Source organism: Prionailurus bengalensis, chromosome B3, assembly GCF_016509475.1.
Source record: "Prionailurus bengalensis isolate Pbe53 chromosome B3, Fcat_Pben_1.1_paternal_pri, whole genome shotgun sequence".
NCBI lineage: Eukaryota > Metazoa > Chordata > Mammalia > Carnivora > Felidae > Prionailurus > Prionailurus bengalensis.
This window is the reverse complement of record NC_057355.1, coordinates 136,920,081-136,940,233: the sequence shown is the minus strand read 5'-3', so window position 1 is coordinate 136,940,233 and position 20,153 is coordinate 136,920,081. Positions and strand designations below refer to the sequence as shown.

At 40.0% G+C, this 20,153-nt stretch overlaps 1 protein-coding gene across 2 annotated transcripts in view; it reads left to right on the top strand.

Moving 5' to 3' along the window:
• The window catches only part of BTBD7 (BTB domain containing 7), a 58,632-nt gene that overhangs the window by 23,427 nt on the left and 15,052 nt on the right, over positions 1 to 20,153 (top strand). Inside the window, exons 3-6 of one of the 2 annotated variants that reach the window (XM_043556890.1) lie at positions 9,605 to 9,813; positions 11,318 to 11,393; positions 15,912 to 16,072; positions 19,813 to 19,956. In XM_043556890.1, coding sequence (XP_043412825.1) covers positions 9,605 to 9,813; positions 11,318 to 11,393; positions 15,912 to 16,072; positions 19,813 to 19,956 — 590 coding nt within the window. The remainder of the gene's footprint in view (positions 1 to 9,604; positions 9,814 to 11,317; positions 11,394 to 15,911; positions 16,073 to 19,812; positions 19,957 to 20,153) is intronic. The other variant, XM_043556891.1, reaches the window with a different exon arrangement.

The following is a 20,153-nucleotide window of genomic DNA, read 5'->3' as shown; positions in this document are numbered from 1 at the left end:
GCGATCCTCTAAACACTGCCAGTCCATATTGCCAGGTCTTGTAATTCTTGGGAGAAAGAATACACTCCTCCCAGAACAGAAACTGTTTTCTCACTCAGACTGTGATCATGAGTGATCAGATCCTGATTATTGGTTTGGTGCTAGTGAGAGGAGGCAGAGGCAGACCTTGAAGAGGACAAGGCACCTGAAGGGTCTCCTGACAGTTGGAGGCTGCTGTCCTCTACAAGGAGTTAGGAGAGCTGTTTCTCCCACCCAGAAAGTACAGACAAATCTTGGGGTTTGAGATTCCTCACTCATTCATCCAAATATACCCATTCCAGATTTCTGTCACCAACTGTTTCTTTAGGACCCAGATTTTATCTCAGATTTGTTAAGATTTTGCATTCAAGTCTTTGTGAGTCTGATATCTTTAAAATTAAATCTGGAGCCTGAGTTTTGGCATCTGTTCTGCAGCTGCAGGAAATAAGGGTTTTTTAAAACACTGACCTAGAAGTCTTCTGACTTTGACAGAATGCCTAGATTGAGGGGTGGCTAACCTGAGCCAATTGTCTCCTTTCTTCATGTCTTTGAAACCACTTAGCGAAAGCCGGCCAATTTCAGGTCCTCATAGTTCCTAATGTTCCCATTAAGTGTCACCACTCCTACTGAACTGACACCTCACTTAGTGAAGAACCATAGTGTTGTCATAAGTGTCACTTACCACTAGGAATGGGGGTCCTTCTTACCAGTTGTTCAGTGACTGATCTAGTTTCAGAGTCTCATTCAGGAATCTTGTTTTGTAGGGCCACTTCTGTTCCTTTCATATGTGGGTGTCTCTTCCCATTCCCCCACAACCCCTACCTAAAACACAGCCTAAAACACAGTCTTGCGTGCCTGTGTTATTTGGTAAATAATCCCCCGAATAGGAGAGTGACCCAGTGAGAGTGAGATCAGGGAGGAGGTAAAGTAGTAGAAGAGTGGCCTTGGGGTGGTTGCCACTGGAGGTGCCAGGGTTTCAGCCCCGCCAGGACCCTCTAAGGCACTCTGTAAAATCTTCAGCGTGGTCCTTCTAAGGAGTGGGAGAGGAGTATTCATCCAGCCAGCTTTCACAAATGGCAGAGTCCAAGGACTGGCAGGTTAAAACCACTGCAGCACAGATCGACCTTCTTCTAATCCCTGTATGTCTCACTCTCATTTTCTGCCTTGGCTCTAGAATTCCGGTTGCCTTTTTAAAATGGAGAAGATGCAGGGTTGATGTGATGGTGGTACACCTTTCAGCCGTGTGCTCAATATGGATTGGAATACTGAGGGAAGGAGACAGTAGGAAGCTTTTCAGTGTTTGATGTGTGAGGTACTGAGGATTTAGAAAATAAAGAGGCTAATCAAAGTGCATCTTGAAGGAAGAATTGGAGGACACATTGACCAGGTCTGTATGTCAAGAGAGGTAGAGTCGGCACCGCTGATTTAAGACTTCTAGCCTAGAAAAGGGGGAGTGTTAATGGACATACTGGCCCACCGATGTTATTTAACAGAATCCTCAGAACTCTGATGGGATTGTTTCATCCTCTGAATGAGCAAATGAGACCCATGGAGGGTGTACTTTGATCCGCACAGGGTGCTAAGGGAGAGAATCAAGAGTTAGTGATGAAACTGCCTGAATTCAAACCTATATGCTCTTTGACTGCCCTCACTTGCCTCTCTTTTCATGATTCCTTTCCTTGGGAACTGGAATCAGTCCCATGCAGGTTACGTGGAAAGAATTGAAGCAACTTTTTTCTCAACCCTATCTGCACTTGAAGTCTTATTTCTATTTCTGACTGATGCCACTGAAGAGCCACCATGCCTGCTGTAAGGCCAGACTTCCTCTAAATTTAATATACTGTCTGTACAGTACAGCTATACAGGAGCATGGCAAGCTGTAGGCTCCCTCCACCATTCCATTCCCTTCATTCCTTTCTCCTTGCCTGTTTTCTTCCTTTTCCCCCCTCAAGCCCACTATGAAACTCTGAATCTAGAAGCTGCTCGTGGACATGAGCCGATGAAAAGGTTTCCTACCGGTGCTGGTGAAACAAGTATGAGAGTGTACTTAGGAATAATGAAGAGCATGAGAGTGGCAACACAGACAGATCCTGATAGCGTCTTCCGGAAATGTGACAACATTGAAGCTTATCTTAGTTATCAGAGGAACATGAAGAGGGAGGGAAAATGTTGATAGTAAAAACAGAAAGTGGTGCTATTTTACATGCAGCAGGAACAGTCATTTGTATTACTCAATGTCAGATTGATTTGTTTATTTCTTTATATCTCTGCCTTGGTCATTCGTGGTATGTAGCTCAAATTTTTGAAAAGAGGCATTTGTGCCAACATCAATTTTTAGAAGGAAAATATCCTGGTAAAAGAGAATAGAAGAGATGATTAAACAAGTAGGCAATGGATCTGTAAAATGAAGTTTTCACACAAGCCAAAAAAGAAAAATCATGAGAAGTTGACTTCATATTTCATCTGCTAACCTTACAACTATATCATTGAAAATCTGCTACCTGAGCAGAATAAATACATGGGCACCTTTGAGCCATTATATATCTTGGCTACAGATGACTTTTTCTGTTACAAGGAAATTGGTAAAGACTTGTAAGTTCATCCAAAAAGGTATATGGTATATTGGTCAACCATTGCTGTGTAACAACCGACTGGGGAATCTCAGTGGTATGGGACATGAACATATATTTCTCACCAATTTCCAGGTCAGCTAAAATTACGAATTTAAGTTTGCAGTGGCTGATTGCCACTGTGATTTACCAGGGCTGGGTGACTCTGTTCCCACTGCTGCTCATTCTCCTAGGATCAATAAGCTAGCCACAGTGTGTTCTTACCGTGGAAGTGGCAGAAGGCAAGAGGGCAAGCCCAGTTCCTAAAAGTACTTTTGAAACTTTTTGTCACATCATATCCACTAACCTCTGATTGGTCAAAAGAAGATCTCATGGCCAATTCCAAGTCTTGGGGTCAGAATGTATACTCTGCCCATGGGTGGGGTGGGATCAGAGGGCTTAGTGGTGGTGATTATGAACAGTAATCTGCCATCTCTGGATAATAGTCTTAAGATTTAGGCTTCTAGTTTAAAAAAGATAAAATAGTTGTTCTGATTGTGTATTTAGTTATCTTCAAAGAAACACAAATACCAGGGCGCCTGAATGGCTCAGTTAAGCTTCCGACTTCAGCTCAGGTCATGATCTCATGGTTTGTGAGTTCAAGCCCTGCTTTGGGCTGTGTTGCTGACAGCTCAGACCCTGGAGCCTGCTTCAGATTCTGTGTCTCCCTCTCTCTCTGCTCCTCCCCTGCTCACGCATGCATGCGCTCACTCTCTCTCTCAAAAATAAATATTTTTTTTTAATTTTTAAAGAAATATAGATACAGTTTTATCTCTAGTTAGGAAATGGAGTTAGCAAATTCTGTAGAGAAACAAAAAAGGAAGAAAAAGTTGCCTCTGAGGGTTAATTATTACTAAATGGCAGGAAACAAATCTGACTTTTATATATTGTGAAACTGACATGGGGAAAGGATTCTGGACAGAGTGATGCTCCTCAAAGTGTGTCTGTAGTAAGTACAGTTATTGAGAGTAAGCATTTAGAAATTCTTTGGCAGTTTGACATTGCCACCATTTTCAAGCAGTGTTTTTACTAAACTGTTGGTCCATGACAGATTAGAAATTTAAAAAGAAGCAAAAACAACTGTTTCTTGACCCAAGATAGTTTGAGAAGAGCTGAGATAGACTATGGCATTCTGCTCACTAGGAATGAATACCAGCACTGTACATAAGTGAACCTTCTGATTTATACATTGGTCTTACAGGGTTTGGTTAGTATCACTTTGTCAACAAGAATCCAGTCATCTTTGAGAGTGTGCTGCTCATATTTTGGGACCAATAAGACTGCTCAGAAATTTACCAAAGAAAGGGCATTGTGTGAAGCCTTTTAACATCTTGCTTGCTGGCCTTTCCCTGTGAGCGTCCTTTCTGCCTTGCTGCTTGCTGTATATACATTTTCATTCCATTATCGATAACCTTGAGAAAATGCAAATTACCGCTAGCTGAAATCCTTTACTGTAATATGGAAATATTATGTTTGACAATATTAGATAAATCTCTTTTTAAAATATGTCTTTTAGCATTCTAGTTTTTTGCCTAATTGTCTTCCTTTCACATTTGTGAGTTAATATCACCATGTTCGGTATATTTCTAATGTGCTTTCGTGTCCATAAGAGGAGTGGTTCAAAGTGAAGAGGTTCTGGGGCGCCTGGATGGCTCAGTCAGTTGAGCGACTGACTTCGGCTCAGGTCATGCATGATCTAGCGGTCCGTGAGTTTGAGCCCTGCATCAGGCTCTGTGCTGACCGCTCAGAGCCTGGAGCCTGTTTCAGATTCTGTGTCTCCCTCTCTCTCTGACCCTCCCCCATTCATGCTCTGTCTCTCTCTGTCTCAAAAATAAATAAACATTAAAAAAAAAATTTTTTTTAAAAACCTTTAAAAAAAAAACAACACAAAGTGAAGAGGTTCTGATGAGCATTGATTCATATAAGACCTGAGTTTAGAGGCATAAAAAGGGGGAGAAATTTTTAGGCGGGGGGGGGGGGGGGGGGGGGGGGTGGGGGTGGGTGGGAAGGCTGTGTTTAGTTAAGTACAACTTTTCTTCCTAGTTGTATTACTTTAAGCAAGTGTATTAATCTTTGTGAATCTTAGTTTTCTCATCTGTAAAGTGGGAATAATAATACCACCCTCTTTGAGAAAGAGTGCTAAAATCAAATAATTGTAAGTAAGTTAAGTACAGACTTGGCACATAAGTTTCAAAAAGATTAGATATTTTTGTTTTTAATTGATTAGCTCCTAGATGTCAGGCATTGTAGAATCACTAAAGTGGGCCCTCTTCCCCAAAGGAGTTCTCAGTCTGGTAGAGGATTCTGACAAATATTTCAGAAATATAAAATAATTTAATGCTATTATATAGAGGGAAATAGGTCAGCCTGGACACTTACGTAAGAGGAACATGTGACCTAGGCTTTGGGGAACAAGATCAAGATAGGCTTTTGAAAAGAGGCAACATTTAAGCTAAGTCTAAAAAACGTGGATGAGTTAAGGAGAATTAAGAGCATTACAGGGGTGCCTAAGAGCATTACAGGGGTGCCTGGGTGGCTTAGTTGATTTAAGCCTCTGACTCTTGATTTCGGCTCAGGTCATGATCTTGTGTTTTGTGGGATCAAGCCCCACATCAGGCTTTGCGCTGGCAGCATGGAGCTTGCTTGGGATTCTCTCTCTCTCTCTCTCTCTCTCTCTCTCTCCCTCCCTCCCTCCCTCCCTCCCTCCCTCCTTCCCTCCCTCTCCCTCTCCCCCCGCCCCCCGCCTCTCTCCCTCTCCTCTCTGCCCTTTCCCCCTTGTGCTTGCTCGCTCTCTTAAAATAAATAAACAGTTTTTTAAAAACAACATAAAAAAGAGCATTTCAGAAAAATGGAACAACATATGCAAAGGCCTGGAGGTGAGAGTTTGGTGGAACTCTAGGAAATGGCAAGTAATGAATGCAGTATGACTGGAATGTAGAATATGAGCAGGAATGGAACTAGAGAAGTTGGCAGGGGCCAGACCATCAAGAATATGTAGTTTGGATTTTATCTTGAAGTTATTTGCAAGCTATTGAATAATTTGTTACATATATAATCTAATTTACATTTTAAAAGATCATCTGGCAACAGTATGGAGAACAGATTGGAAGGGAGAAAGATAGGAACTTTTTGAGGCTATTTCAGTAATGCGGGGAGAAAGTATCAGATTCTGAAATGGGGAGGTGGTAGAGATTCAGCGGAGGGGATGGATTTAAAATAAGAATAGAATGAACAGCATTTGATGGTGAGTGCATGTGGGCTTCAGAAGGAATCAGTAATAGTACTTAAGATTTCTGGCTTTGGTGACTGGGAGGAAGAGGTATCTTTCTCTAAAGCAGGGGTGAAGAAGGGGGGGTACTAGGGGCACCTGGGTGGCTCAGACAGTTAAGTGACTTGAGCTCAGCTCATGATCTCACGGTTTGTGGGTTCAAGCCCCGCATTGGGCTCTGTGCTGACAGTTCAGAGCCTGGAGCCTGCTTAGGATTCTGTGTCTCCCTCTCTCTCTGCCCCTCCCCTGCTCATGCTGTCTCTCTGTCTCTCAAAAATAAATAACAACATTTAAAAATTTGTTCTAATAAAAAAAGATGGGGGGTTCTAGATTTCCCAGAGGAAACGAATTGACTTGCATTTAAGAGGTCTGCAGAAGAGCCCCAGAACTCCCCGGTGGGAAGTTGAAGGGGTGAGTCTGGGAGTCAGGAAGGAGCTCTGGGTTGGAACTATATGTAGATTTGAAAATCACGAGGATGCTTTGGGAGTTAAGGCCACGGGGGACAGATGTGCGGTGAAAAGAGCAGTGTATTCACAGTGCTTGGCAAGTAGGTGCTGCCAGATGAACAAATGAAGCGTGTCAAGAGTACAGTCTCGTTTAAATCTCATAACAATCTTGAGTCAGGAGTATAATCCCAGTTTTACAAATGAGAATATTTCAGGCTCACAGAGGTTAAGGATTTATCCAAAATGACTTTGCTTCTAGGTGGCCAAGGTGCGATTTCAAGTCCAGTATGTTTTGATTTCAAAGGCCAGTTTTTCCTGTCATGTCTCACTTCTTTGAAAACCTCAGAAGTTTAAATATATGATGTTATTGTTAATTCTCTTTCTTTACCTCTGCCAATATCCTGGTTTCATAGGATTGTGATACATCCTTTTCAGTAACCACTTTCTCTCTAGCTTCACTTGCTTCATTCCCAAGCACATCTCTCAGATTGACCCATTCTCCCCTACCCTAGTCCAGTGCCTGTTCACAACAACTCTTCCCCTAGCTACTGGAGGAGGCCTGTCCTCCTCAGCTGGGCATTTGGCTCATAAAATCATGAGAGCTGTCTAGAACTTCTCCGTATTTCTCACTCCTCATTACCACATATACACATCGTTGGGTGTTGTTTACATGCATGTTTCATTGTGGTGGTCTCAGTGTTCCTTCTCAGGATCTCATGTTAAATAAATCTTTAATCTTTAGATGAAATTACTCTTATGTTGATGCTCTGTTACCACTTTTCTCAAAATGATTTTGTCTTTGTGATGGAAGCGTCTCGGGTACTATCTGACCTTAGCTCCATATCCAGCATAGGGGTTCTTTGTACTCTGTCCCTTATGTGATGAGCCAGCCTTTGCTCCTGCATTTTTCCAGAAGGATCCTTTTATGTTTTTGAAGGGAACAAATCTAATTGTTAGAAATGTCTTAGTATTGAGGCAAAGTCCCCTTCTTTTAACATCCACATGTTGGACCTGCCCTTGGAACAACAGGGAAGTCGGTTATTTCTCCTCTGCCTCATGAAGGTCTGTCAGACATTTAAAGATCACTTCCTGTGTCTCTCCTCAGGTTTCTCTTACATAAGCCAAGTAATCTTGGTTGCTTGGAGCTTTTCTTCTGTGACAGGGCTCAGACTCTCTACTATTCTTTTGCTCTCCTCTGAGAATTCTGGTGTTTTGTCAATGCTTCATCTAAAACACAGGGCACAGAGTAGAACACAACACTCCATACACAGTAGAGCAGTGCAACATTATTCCATTGATTAGGACTCTGTGCTTGAATCTTAAAAGCCTGAGATCGCTTCAGCTCTACAGCAGCGATGTCCCATCTTGCATGCGTTCCCCTAAGGTACCCAGGTAGTATTTTTACATAGGTTGTGGTTAAACTAGCTCTCTCCTGTCATCTGCTGTGCAGTTGATTTTCTTTCATCGAAATATAGAACTTTCTAATTTTCCTGGTTCTGTTTCACCCTCATTTTGACCCATCTGTCTAGCCACTTATGATCATGTCATCCAGTGTGTCTTTGTGTTTCCCAGTTTTCGGTCACCTGGAGATTTTGAAGCATGTTTTCCACATCTTCATTCAAGTTCTTGAATAACATCAAGAAAACAGAACCCGCACTCCATCCCCCACGTTAATCAGTGCCACTTCCAAGTGGTTCCCTTAACCACCATTCTGTCATCCATCTACAGCCCTTCATCTTATCTGCAAAGATCTCGTTTGCACACTCAACAAATTTTTATTTAGCACCTGCCATGGCAAGAAGGTGCTAGACAAACAGTGAAGACAGCAGTCTCTGTCTTCTAGAAACATCAAGAAGTATATTGTTAAATGCTTTGCAGAAATCAGGTTACACGATTCTCTATGATGTTCTCCTTATCTGGTACCATATCAGAAAAGGGAATGAAGCCTTATTTTTTGCACTCTGTATTGGCTGCTAATGATCTTATATCACCTGGAAAGGGTGACTATAGTCATTACCTTTCTGTCTTTGCCTTTCATGGTTTCACAGTAATGTTGAGCTTTGCAAGTCTCTGGAGTTCATCGATTCCTTTTCTTTTGGCTGTATCTTTCAAAGCCTTGGGCTCATTAGAGAGCAGCCTCTCTAGCCTCATTTTTGTTGTTGGTAGTGGTAAACGCTTCTTTTTTCCTCCCAAATTATCAGGATTCCTTTTGATTTTACAGTAAACTTAGTTATAAAGAATTTCCATCCAACTTCAGCAATTTTCCCTTCTATAAGCTTTGTCACTCAGATTTTACTTTTATCTTGTATCAGTATTTTGAAATGCTCTTTCCTAAGGAAAATAGTTGACTATCCTCAGGTTATCTTCACTTCTTTGAGCCCATAGAGTGTCATAGTCACTTTTTCAGAAGCCTGGTTCTTTTCACTTAAACTACTTCTTTCTTTTGGGGTGCCTGGATGGCTCAGTCGGTTAAGGGACCGACTTCAGCTCAGGTCATGCTCTTGTGGTTTGTGAGTTCAAACCCTGTATCGGGCTCTGTGCTTAGAGACTGAAACCTGCTTCAGATTCTGTGTCTCCCTCTCTCTCTGCCCTCGCCCACTCACACTCTGTCTCTCCTTCCTTCAAAAATAAATAAATATTTTTTAAAAAAAAAAAACCTACTTCTTTCATTTTAATTCATCAGAATTAATCTCAGATGAGCATGAAGTTGCATTATGTTGTCTCTATGCTGAGGGATTAAACTATCAATAATAACAAGTTTGTTTTGTTTTGTTTTCGTTTTTAGAATGATGCAAAGAACAGATGTCCTACTAGTTCATGGAAGATAGCCCACCTGTCTTCCCAGGTGTGGATTCTCTTAGCAGTCAAGTGTCATCTGTACCCTTCCTTTGACTGGCTATCTCCCACAATTGTATCATTTCTACCTTCTTTTCTTTCCCCTTTGGTCCAGTGCTCTCCACTAGAGTATCTTACTCAAAGTGTTGGATTTGCACAGAGATACTTATTTTTTTAAACAATTGTGAAGATTCTCTGCCTTTTTCTGTGGATCTGTCTCTATTGAAAAACAGATTTCCTAAAGATGTTATAGTCTATTGTTACCTATTGTTATCCCATTCCACCAAGTCTTGGTGATTTCCATGAAATTTTATTTATTTCCTTGTTCTTTTTTACTATTGCTACTTTTAAGTATAGTGTCTAACACACTAATGTTCAATAAACAGTATTTATGATTAATCTTAAGAAGTATTTGCCTTCTCTTTTAGGCTGTGAGGATATCATTGCTGAGAGCATCTCATTAGATACCTTAATTGCCATCCTCAAGTGGAGCTCTCATCCATATGGCTCTAAATGGGTGCACCGACAAGCTTTACATTTCCTCTGTGAGGAATTTTCCCAGGTCATGACTTCGGATGTTTTTTATGAACTCAGCAAAGATCATCTGCTTACTGCTATCCAGTCTGACTACCTACAGGTAATCATTTATACACCTCTCAAATTCATTGTCATCCATATGTGCACCAGAAAACCCATCTATATTCTATTCTCCCATCTAGGGAGATTGGCCCACCCAGGGATGCCCTCTTCAGATGTGTACAGGAAAAGCCTCTGGCTCTCTGGCCCTTTGTGCCCCTGCTGCTATGACTCAGCATTGTGAATAAGCCCAGGTCCCAACCACCTACACCAAAGGGGTGGAGGCAGTAGGCAAGGTCAGAAGCGTATCCCAACAGTGATTTTCTTGGCTTCCATTAATTCACTATAACAATTTATTGGTTCTCGTGGAGTATCAGATACTTAGACTGTAGACAGTAGCTTAAGCACACAGTAAGAGTAGTATTCAATTTCTGAGCCACTCAAACGCTTATAAAAACTCAGTGTGTGTGCCTTTCCCAAGTACAAGAATGTTTTCAACTATTTATTTTTAATCAGAAGTAGTTTTTAGCAAATTCTTGTGTCATTGACTCATATATGTCAATCTAATTTGGTAATTTAAACCAACAATAGGTTTAAAATATTGCAAAAAATACTTTCAAGTAACATATGTTCAAGTTTAATTTTTTTTGGCATTGGTTGTATGAATTTTATGCCGGAAACTATACAACAGTTTTAATGTTATAAAAACATAAACCCGTTGAGCCATTTCCTCTTTCTTTATATTTGTACTAGGAAAATTGTAAAACTGCTTCCATCCCAGTCAGAAACTAAGCGCAGAGGTAAATAATCCACTTAGCACCTGTGATTTGATTGCAGTACAAATGTCGTAATTGGATTTGATTTATTTAGGATCTGTGTTCATTAACCTTGTTTCATTGTCCTGATCCAGACCGCGTACATTATCGGACTTAGTTTGTCAGGTCTTTCAGATTATTGTCTTTAGAAAGCTTTGCATTTCTGCTTATAAGGTAAAAACCTTTGAGAGCAGCCTAGATTTGCTCGAAGATTTTCAGTAAAGTGCAAAAAATGACAGGCACCTTGCCATTTCGCAGATTGTGCCTGAAGGGTCCTTCACCAGCCAGTAGCATACCGTGTGCAGATGGCAGTCTCTCTGCCAGAGCAGGTTGCCATTCCTGTTTTTTCTGTTCTTGCAGGAGATAGTAATCACTTGGTATCTGTACACTTTTAGTTTCATCTATTTATCTCCACCTTGTCCCAAAAAGAATTTAAGGCAGCTGTGTAGACACCATACAGAAGAAACAGTAAGTTTAAAATAGGTGAAGAGAATAGGATAAAGACGAACACAAGAATAAAGATTCAGTTGGAGCCAAGAGGTAGGTTACTGGACAGAACACATGCACAGTGGTCTTGTGTGTTTGGTGTTGGTAGACCACAGCTTTAATGGAACATTTCAAACAGCCAGTGTATAGTGAAATGTGGCTAAGTTGTGCACCGTGTACATTATCACCTAGGTGCAGTCATTATGAAATTTGCCATTTATCTTATTTCGCTAAAATAAATCGAAACCATTTTTTTTATTATAGGCAAGTGAACAAGATATCCTTAAATATCTGATTAAATGGGGTGAGCATCAGTTGATGAAAAGAATAGCTGACAGAGGTAAGCTCAGAAAATTAGCTTATACTATAAGTTTTTTTTACCCAGAAGCATACTGTGTATCAGTCTTGACAGTAGCCACTATTGCCTGGTGAAAATAGAAATTTTTAGTGGAGAAGAGTACACTTTGTTAGAAATAAATATACCAGAGGGGCGCCTGGGTGGCTCAGTCAGTTAAGCGTCCGACTTCAGCTCAGGTCATGATCTCACAGTTCATGAGTTCGAGCCCCACATCGGGCTCTGTGTTGGCAGCTCAAAGCCTGGATCCTGCTTCAGATTCTGTGACTCCCTCTTTCTCTGCCCCTTCCCTGCTTGTGCTCTGTCTCTTTCTCTCTCAAAAATAAATAAACATTAAAAAATTTAAAAAGAAAGAAAGGAAGAAAGAAAGAAAGAACGAAAGAAAAGAGAAAGAAAGAAATATACCAGAAAATTTCATTTTACAACTTTAAAGCATACTTTGAATGTTACCTCTCTATGTGCTTAATAATACATGGAGTATTATATACCAATTTATAGAAGTATTAGAATGAAATTTTTATTTAATGATTAAAATATTACCAAAGCATATTGTTGGTGGAAATGTTCGGGAATTAGATAGTGGTGGTGTGTGTGTAACATTGTCTACACTGGGGACACCTGAGTGGCTCAGTTAGTTAAGCCTCTGACTCATGATTTCAACTCAGGTCATGATCTCAATGGTTCATGAGTTGGAGCCCCACATCAGGCTCTGTGCTAACAATGCAGAGTCTGCTTGGGATTCTCTCTCTCTCTCTCTCTCTCTCTCTCTCTCTCTCCCTCTCCCCCCCCCTCCCCCTCTCTCCCTCTCTCCCTCTCTCTCCTTCTCTCTCCTTCTCTCTCCTTCTCTCTCCTTCTCTCTCCCTCTCTCCCTCTCTCCCCCTCTCCCTCTCCCTCTCTCCCTCCCCCTCCCTTCCCACCCCCTCCCTGCTCATGTGCATGCTCTCTCTCAAAATAAATAAACATACATTTATTTATTTTTTTATTTTTTTAATGTTTATTTATTTTTGAGAGGGAGAGAGACAAAGTGCAAGCAGAGGAGAAGCAGAGAGACAGGGAGACACAGAATCCGAAGCAGGCTCCAGGGTCTGAGCTGTCAACACAGAGCCCAACGTAGGGCTCGAACTCACAAACTGTGAGATTATGACCTAAGCTGAAGTTGGATGCTTAACTGACTAAGCCACCCAGGCGCCCCTAAATAAACATACATTTAAAAAAATTTCTTGTTGTTTTTTTAGAAAAACTTTGTATATACTAAAAGCCACTGAATTATACACTTTACATGGTTAAAATGGTGGGGCACCTACATGGCTCAGTTCAGTGTCCGACTCTTGGTTTAGGCTCAAGTCATGATCTCATGGCTTCATGGGTTCAAGCCCCTGCATCAGCGCAGAGCCTGCTTGGGATTCTCTCTTTCTCTGTCTCTCTCTCTCTCTCTGTCTCTCTCTCTCTCTCTGTCTCTCTCTCTCTCTCTGTCTTTCTCTCCCTCTCTCTCTGTGTCTCTCTCCCTCTCCCTCCCTCCCTCTCCTCTCTCTCTGCCCCTGCCCCTGCCCCCACCACTCATGCTGTGTCTTTCTCAAAATAATCTTTAAAAAAAAAAAAAAGGTTAAAATGGTTAGTTTTATGTTATGTGAATTTTACCTCAACAAAAAAAGATAGGACTACCTCCCAAAAAAGCCTAATGTGTTGTTTGTTTTTAAATTTTGTAGAAGGTAAAGGAAAAATAATGCTTTTGAATGGTTTCCATCTAGGGATACTGCAGAAGAGATGGAAACACCATACGCATGCTCCTTCCCTCAAAGAGTGTTGTGATCCTCTATATAGCAAACCCAAATCAAAACATTTTTTTCAAAACATTTTAATTTAGAAAAATACAGATTTCCCTTTCCTGTCATTTTTTGATGGCTGTATCTAATTAGATATACTTTACATATCATGAAGTTCACTTATTTAAAGTGTTCAAGTCATGATTTTTAGTGCACTTACAGAGTTGTTCTGTCACGTTTTAAGGCAAGCTAACCTGCCTTTCACAACCTCTTATTTTTCCTAATTTATTTTTCTGTGGCCTGCTTGAGCCATTAGCAATTCTCAGATGTGATTGTTTTTAAGTTTTTATCTGTTTTGGGAGAGAATCCCACACTGAGAAGGGAGAGAGAGAATCTCTGCACTAACAGTGCAGAGCCCAATGTAAGACTTGAACCCATGAACCGTGAGATCATGACCTGAGCCGAAGTCATGTGCCTAATCGACTGAGCCACCCAGGTGCCCCATCAGATGTGAATGGTTTTTTATATTAAAGCCACTACTATTAATGTGGGACTTTTTGAAATGCCAGTATACCATCTGTCCTTCTTATTTGCAGGTTCTATATTTGCAAATTCACCTATCTGCTAAAATTTATTTACAGCCTCAAAATCAGTACCTACAGCACTTTCACGGTCATTTGCAGACATGCTCAGAGTGACAAAAATTTTGAGTTCTCTGTTGCACATGTTCCCAGCTTAAGGTGGAACCGAATGACACTGTGCCTTCTTATTGAAGTTCTCACACTGCAAACAAGGTTCTTTTCGCAGTCTGTTAAGGGCCGTGTTTTTCATATTTTATGGGGGTGTGATCTCACTGATCACAATGGCTTCCAAGTGTAACTTTTAATGCTGTGTAGTGTCCCTAAGCAGAGGAAGGCTGTGATGTGCCTTACAGAGAAACTATGAGTTAAACAAGCTTCATTCAGGTATGAGTGACAGTGTTCTCAGCTATGATTCAATGTTAATAAATCAGCAATATATATTAATAAGGTGTCTTTAAACAGAAACATACATTTAAAAAAAGGTTATGTCTTGATCGGTTGACAAAATTGTTGGGACCACAGGCTCACAGGAACCTAACCATGTGTTTTCCCTTAGGAGCAGTGGTTCAATATTTACAAAGTGTTTACAATGACTCTATAGAATATGACTACTACAAATAATAAGAATAGATTGTATATAATTCTTCATAATCATTGTAGGCCATGGGTTTGTTCACTGATGTAAGGTTGGTAATGATGAAATGTCATATTTATTTTGGGCAGATAATGAGCATCCTTGATAAAATTTCCCTTAATTTTTTTTTATTTTTATTTATTTTTTTTTTTGAGAGAGAGAGCACGTGAGCAGGGGAGGGGCAGAGAGGGAAGGAGATACAGAATCCAAAGCAGGCTCCAGGCTCTAAACTGTCAGCACAGAGCCCAACATGGGGCTTGAACTTGTGAACCATGAGATCATGACCTGGGCTGAGGTCAGACACTCAACCAACTGAGCCAGCCAGGCACCCTGATAAAATTTCCCTTAAAAGTAGTTTTCAGACCAGGTTAGAACGGAAGACTCTTTTCACAGGGATGAGAATGAGAAGGAACCTAAGCAAACCAGGCTGCACCTTTTAGTCACCTTTATATATAATGGTTCTGCCCTTAGCTGTGATGTATTTGGGAGTCTTCTCTAAGATTTCATGCCACGACTTTAAGGGGAAATTTTCTTTTTGAAAAGCAATGCTTTGTGTAAGTATGAAGCCAAATCATAGCAAGGCAAGGGAAAAAAAAACCTTTTTTCCACATGCTCGCAACAGTTTTATTGAATGATGCCAGAAAAAGCTTAGCTTTTCAAAAATAATTATTTCTTTATCGCTCTATCCATCTGCCTATCACATGATTTAAAGGCAATGCCTGTTTGCCTATAGAGTATTTGCAAAAAGGCAGCATTTATATTTGTGAATGATAAAGATCTTGTTTTTTAAGAAAAATACAATCCCTAGATTATAGACATGATTACATATTCTCAAGATTTAATTTTTCTTTTTACCTCAATATCATGAGGTTATATGTACTCCAGATCTTCCCCTTTCACTGATACCTAATGAAGAAAACCTTGACTCTCTGCTCTGGACGGTGGAAATATATTGCATGTCAGAGATCAAAGGGTCACTTTTTGCAGTAACATTCCCACAGTAAGAAACTTAGGAGACTATCATAGACATCAGAGTTAAATACAGTGTACATTAGGTTTTGCTGCTTTAGATACCAGGTAATTAATATCTTGTTAAGTTGCTGGTAAACATATGGTAGCCTAATGAGTACACTGATAACCTGCAGTGACCAGAAATACCACTTGCCCTGTAGTGCCCTTAATTGTACTAAAAACTGGTCACAGCAATGAGAAAGCTTTAAAAAAAGCCCTTGGTCAAACTAGATTTTAATAGATTGTCCTCTTTTCTCCTTTGAATTAGTATATGGACAATAATTCTTTATTCCTTAGTGCAAAACAATCAAAAAAAGTTATCCTAAAAGTTGACATCATGCTTTTGCTTTGCCGAAGAACATCTCTGTTAAAGGTATGAAGACAAAAAAAAAAAATGTATAATCCTTTTTAAAGCAGATGCACCTAAGTATAAAGAGTGTTACTGAAAGCGTCCTAGAGAGAAAAGTTTGAATATTTGGATTTGGTTGGAGACTTCTCATTTTCTGTCTCATAGAGCCAAACTTACTGAGTGGCACTGCCCACAGTGTGAACAGAAGAGGCGTAAAAAGACGAGACCTGGACATCGAAGAGCTTAGAGAGATCCTTTCTTCTCTCTTACCTTTTGTGCGAATTGAACACATCTTACCTATAAACAGTGAAGTCCTCAGTGATGCAGTAAGTGTCTTTCTTCATTCATCCCTTTCATGAAAAGAAAATGTACCAAAATGTACAGGCTTATCTTTTTTTTTTAATCATCATACATAATTTCTACTAGTAAGAGTACCGTGAAACTGTGAAGTCCACGAGGACAGAGACAGACGTGTTTTGTACCATGTCATGTCCCCAGTGTTGGCCACTGGCACAGTTAAAGGTTGGGTGAATGAGAGTTAAGTGGGGATAGCAGTCTCACTTTTTCAAGAGGATAGTCTCCAGGGGAGGTTACTTCAGCCATTTATCAGCGTAGATCAAGTAGATCCTTATTCACAAAGGAAAGGGTAGAAATTACCTTTGGAGACTTTTCAAACACAGCAATATATCAGGGAGCAGGAAGGAAGGAGATTGGTTCAGTGTGAAAAGGATGATAGAATCTTCTGATTGTACTTTAAAGATTAATGGAGCGGATCATGTTACTTTCATAATTTTTTCAAAGTGAATTTTTTAAACCAGTAATTGCTTGAATTAATGGATGTGAAAAATAAATATTATAAATATTGTATACAAATTGGCTTATAACGTTAGTGCATTGTTTATAGACATAGTTTTTTCAACTGCTCAGAAACATAAAAGTCATCTGGAAAAAACCCGATAAGAATTTTTTTCCATTATATACAAATGTTTTATTTTTTTAATTTTTTTTCTTTCCAAGTCTTTATGTAAATTCCAGTTAGTTAACATACAGTGTAATGTTAGTTTCAGGTATAGAATTTAGTGATTCATCACTTACTACCAACACCCAGTGCTCCTCACAATCAGTGCCTTCCTTAATTCCCATCACCTATCTCACCCCCATTCACATCCCCTCCAGTAACCGTCCGTTTGTTCTCTGTAGTTAAGTCTGTTTCTTGGTTTTCCTCCCTTTTTCCCCCGCTGCTGTTTGTTTGTTTGGTAAGAATTTTTTTTTTAAGCTCTCTCAAAAGAACATAATGAAGAAAGGATAACTCTTCCAGAATTTAAAATACATTATAAAACTCAAGGGGCGCCTGGCTGGCTCAGTTGGTAGAGCATGCGACTCTTGATCTCAGGGTCCTGAGTTAAAGCCCCATATTGGGCCTAGAGCTTACTTTAAAACAAAATAAAACAAAACAAAACAATTTAGATATTTAATCTGTGATGATAGAAAAACAGACGAGACAAAATAGCTGGGAAAAAGATCCTAATTAATACATAAGAGCTAAACATAGGTGAGCCTAAGTGGCTCAGTCGGTTAAGCGTCAAACTCTTGATTTCGACTCAGGTCATGATCTCACAGTTTCGTGAATTTGAGCCCTGTGTTCGGCTCTGCACTAACAGAGCGGAGCCTCTTTGGGATTCCCTCTCTCCCTCTCTCCCTCCTTCCCTCCCTCCCCCCCTCCTTCCCTCCCTCCCCCCCTCCTTCCCCCCCTCTCCTGCTCATTCTCTCTCTGTCTCTTTCAAAATAAATAAATTTTAAGAGAGAATTAAACATATAATAATCTATCAGAAATCAGTGAATCATTGTGGTGCTAGACTAGCTGATGAGCTGGGGGAAATTTGTTTAAAGTTAAACCCTCATTTCACTTGCACACAAAATTAATCCCTGTTAGATTGAAAAATTAAATATTAAATCGAAATATGGAAAAACTAGAAGGAAATGATTAAATATTTATGGTATTTCTGATTAGAAAAAATGGTCAGTCTCACTAGTAATCACACACACCAAAGAAAGCAAAATAAAGCCATAAGTTACCATTTTTTTCACCTATTAAGTCAATAATTTTTGAAATAATATTACCATCCCGTAGGGGAAGCATAGCTGGTACATTAGTAGCATTGTCCTTAAATATTTGGAAATAGCTTAAATGTCTAATAACAGAAAAAAATAAAAGTAAACTATAGTATGACTACTCAAAAGAGTATTTTGCTGCCCTGAACAATAGTCATAAAGACTAATACAGCAACATGAAAAATGTTAATGGAATATAATTTTAGAAGCATACAAAATAATGCATTTTTATGTATTCTAGAATTCAATTCTGTAAACATCCATTTGAAAAATACTGGCAGGAAATATATCAGCATTATTATGGTTGAAATAGGGTTACGAGTTTTTGCCTGTTTCCTAAATACTACCTAATGCTATATTTTATTAGTTAAAAATAATTTTAACTAATGCAGCAATTAGACATTTATTATATTTAATAAGATTAATATTGGAGAAACGATGTTTGGTTTTGTTTAAAACCTAGGACACAAACCAAATTGAACTCTGAATTTGGTTTAGAAAAATACTTTAGAACTTTGGTTTAGTAGAGTTAGAAAATACCTATCTCTGGGACGCCTGGGTGGCTCAGTCAGTTAAGTGTCTGACTTCAGCTCAGGTCATGATCTTGCGGTTCATGAGTTCAAACCCCGCATCGGGCTCTGTGCTGACAGTTCAGAGCCTTGGAGCCTGCTTGGGATTCTGTGTCTCCCTCTCTCTGCCCCTCTCCCCACTCGCACTCTGTCTCTCTCTCCCTCAAAATAAATAAACATTAAAAAAAAATTTTAGAAAATACCTATCCCTGTTCTTAATTCCATGCTTCATGCCTAAGTCCCCAGTGAAAGTTTGCTAGTCATGCTGTTAAAACCTTAAAACACTCCTAGTGTGTGTGGAGTGCTTTTACCTCATGACCGCCTCACAACCACCTTAGGAGCTGTAGGTACTTGATTTATTTTCTCCCAGCATAGACATGGAAACAACAGGGCCACCACATATAGATGTGCAGTCTTCTATCTCCAGGGCCATCTAGAAGCCCTTAAAGTGAAGCTCAGATAAAAGGACATGTCTGCGGGGGCACCTGGGTGGCTCAGTCAGTTGAGCATCCGACTTCGGCTCAGGTTCCTGAGTTCAAGCCCCACGTGGGGCTTACTGCTCTCAGTGCTGTCAGTGGTGTTAGCCGGCTTCAGATCCTCTGTCCCCCTCTCTCTGCCCCCCCCCCCACTTGTGCTCTCTCAAAAATAAAACATTCAAAAAACAAAAAGGGACATGTCTGTGGTCATGCAGCTGTTAAATGGGGAGTTAGGGTTTTGTGTCAAGTCTTCCTTCCCCTAGAGCTCCCGCCCCTAACCACCATGCAGACTGCCTGTCTCCTTGTACTGTAGATCTAGGCCCAAGATGTTCCTTTGTCTTTTGGGGGGAGGGGGGAGGATGGAATCCATGTCTAGATGAGTAAGGAAAAAAATAGAATTTGGTTTTCATTAAAAGTTCTGAAAACTAGTCCAGCTCATTATATTTGTAATTATTATAGCTCTTCTTTTATTTATTTATTTTTTTCAACTTTTTTTTTTTTGGGACCGAGAGAGACGGAGCATGAACGGGGGAGGGGCAGAGAGAGAGGGAGACACAGAATCGGAAACAGGCTCCAGGCTCTGAGCCATCGGCCCTGAGCCCGACGCGGGGCTCGAACTCACGGACCGCGAGATCGTGACCTGGCTGAAGTCGGACGCCTAACTGACTGCGCCACCCAGGCGCCCCTATAGCTCTTCTTTTAAAAACATCTTTCCTCTGTATAGAGAAAAGTGGTAAATTGTAGTACCTTTTTATTGCTGAATTTTTGAAATATTGTTAAACATTAGGAGTATTTTGAAATTTAACATCTGTTCCTAAATTTTTATGATTTATAGGTATAATTACTTATCTTAGTAATTCTAGTTCACTCAAATCTCTAGTTCATCTAAAAAAATTTTTTTTTTCCAAGATGAAAAGAGGCTTGATTAGTACTCCTCCATCAGATATGCTTCCTACAACAGAGGGTGGAAAGTCAAATGCCTGGTTACGGCAAAAAAATGCTGGAATATATGTTCGTCCTCGGCTATTCTCTCCATATGTGGAGGAAGCAAAGGTAATGAAAATCATTTTAAGTTATTAGAGTGCCTTTTATGAACTATAATTTGTGCTTATAAGTACAAAGATATTCATTGTGGCATTGTAAAAAATATTTAGAGATAGCCTAAATATTTGATAATAGGGAAAGTGAAAGTAAACTCTAGTTTACTCACCAGAATAGTTTTCTGAAATGTTTAATTATCAAGCATGTCT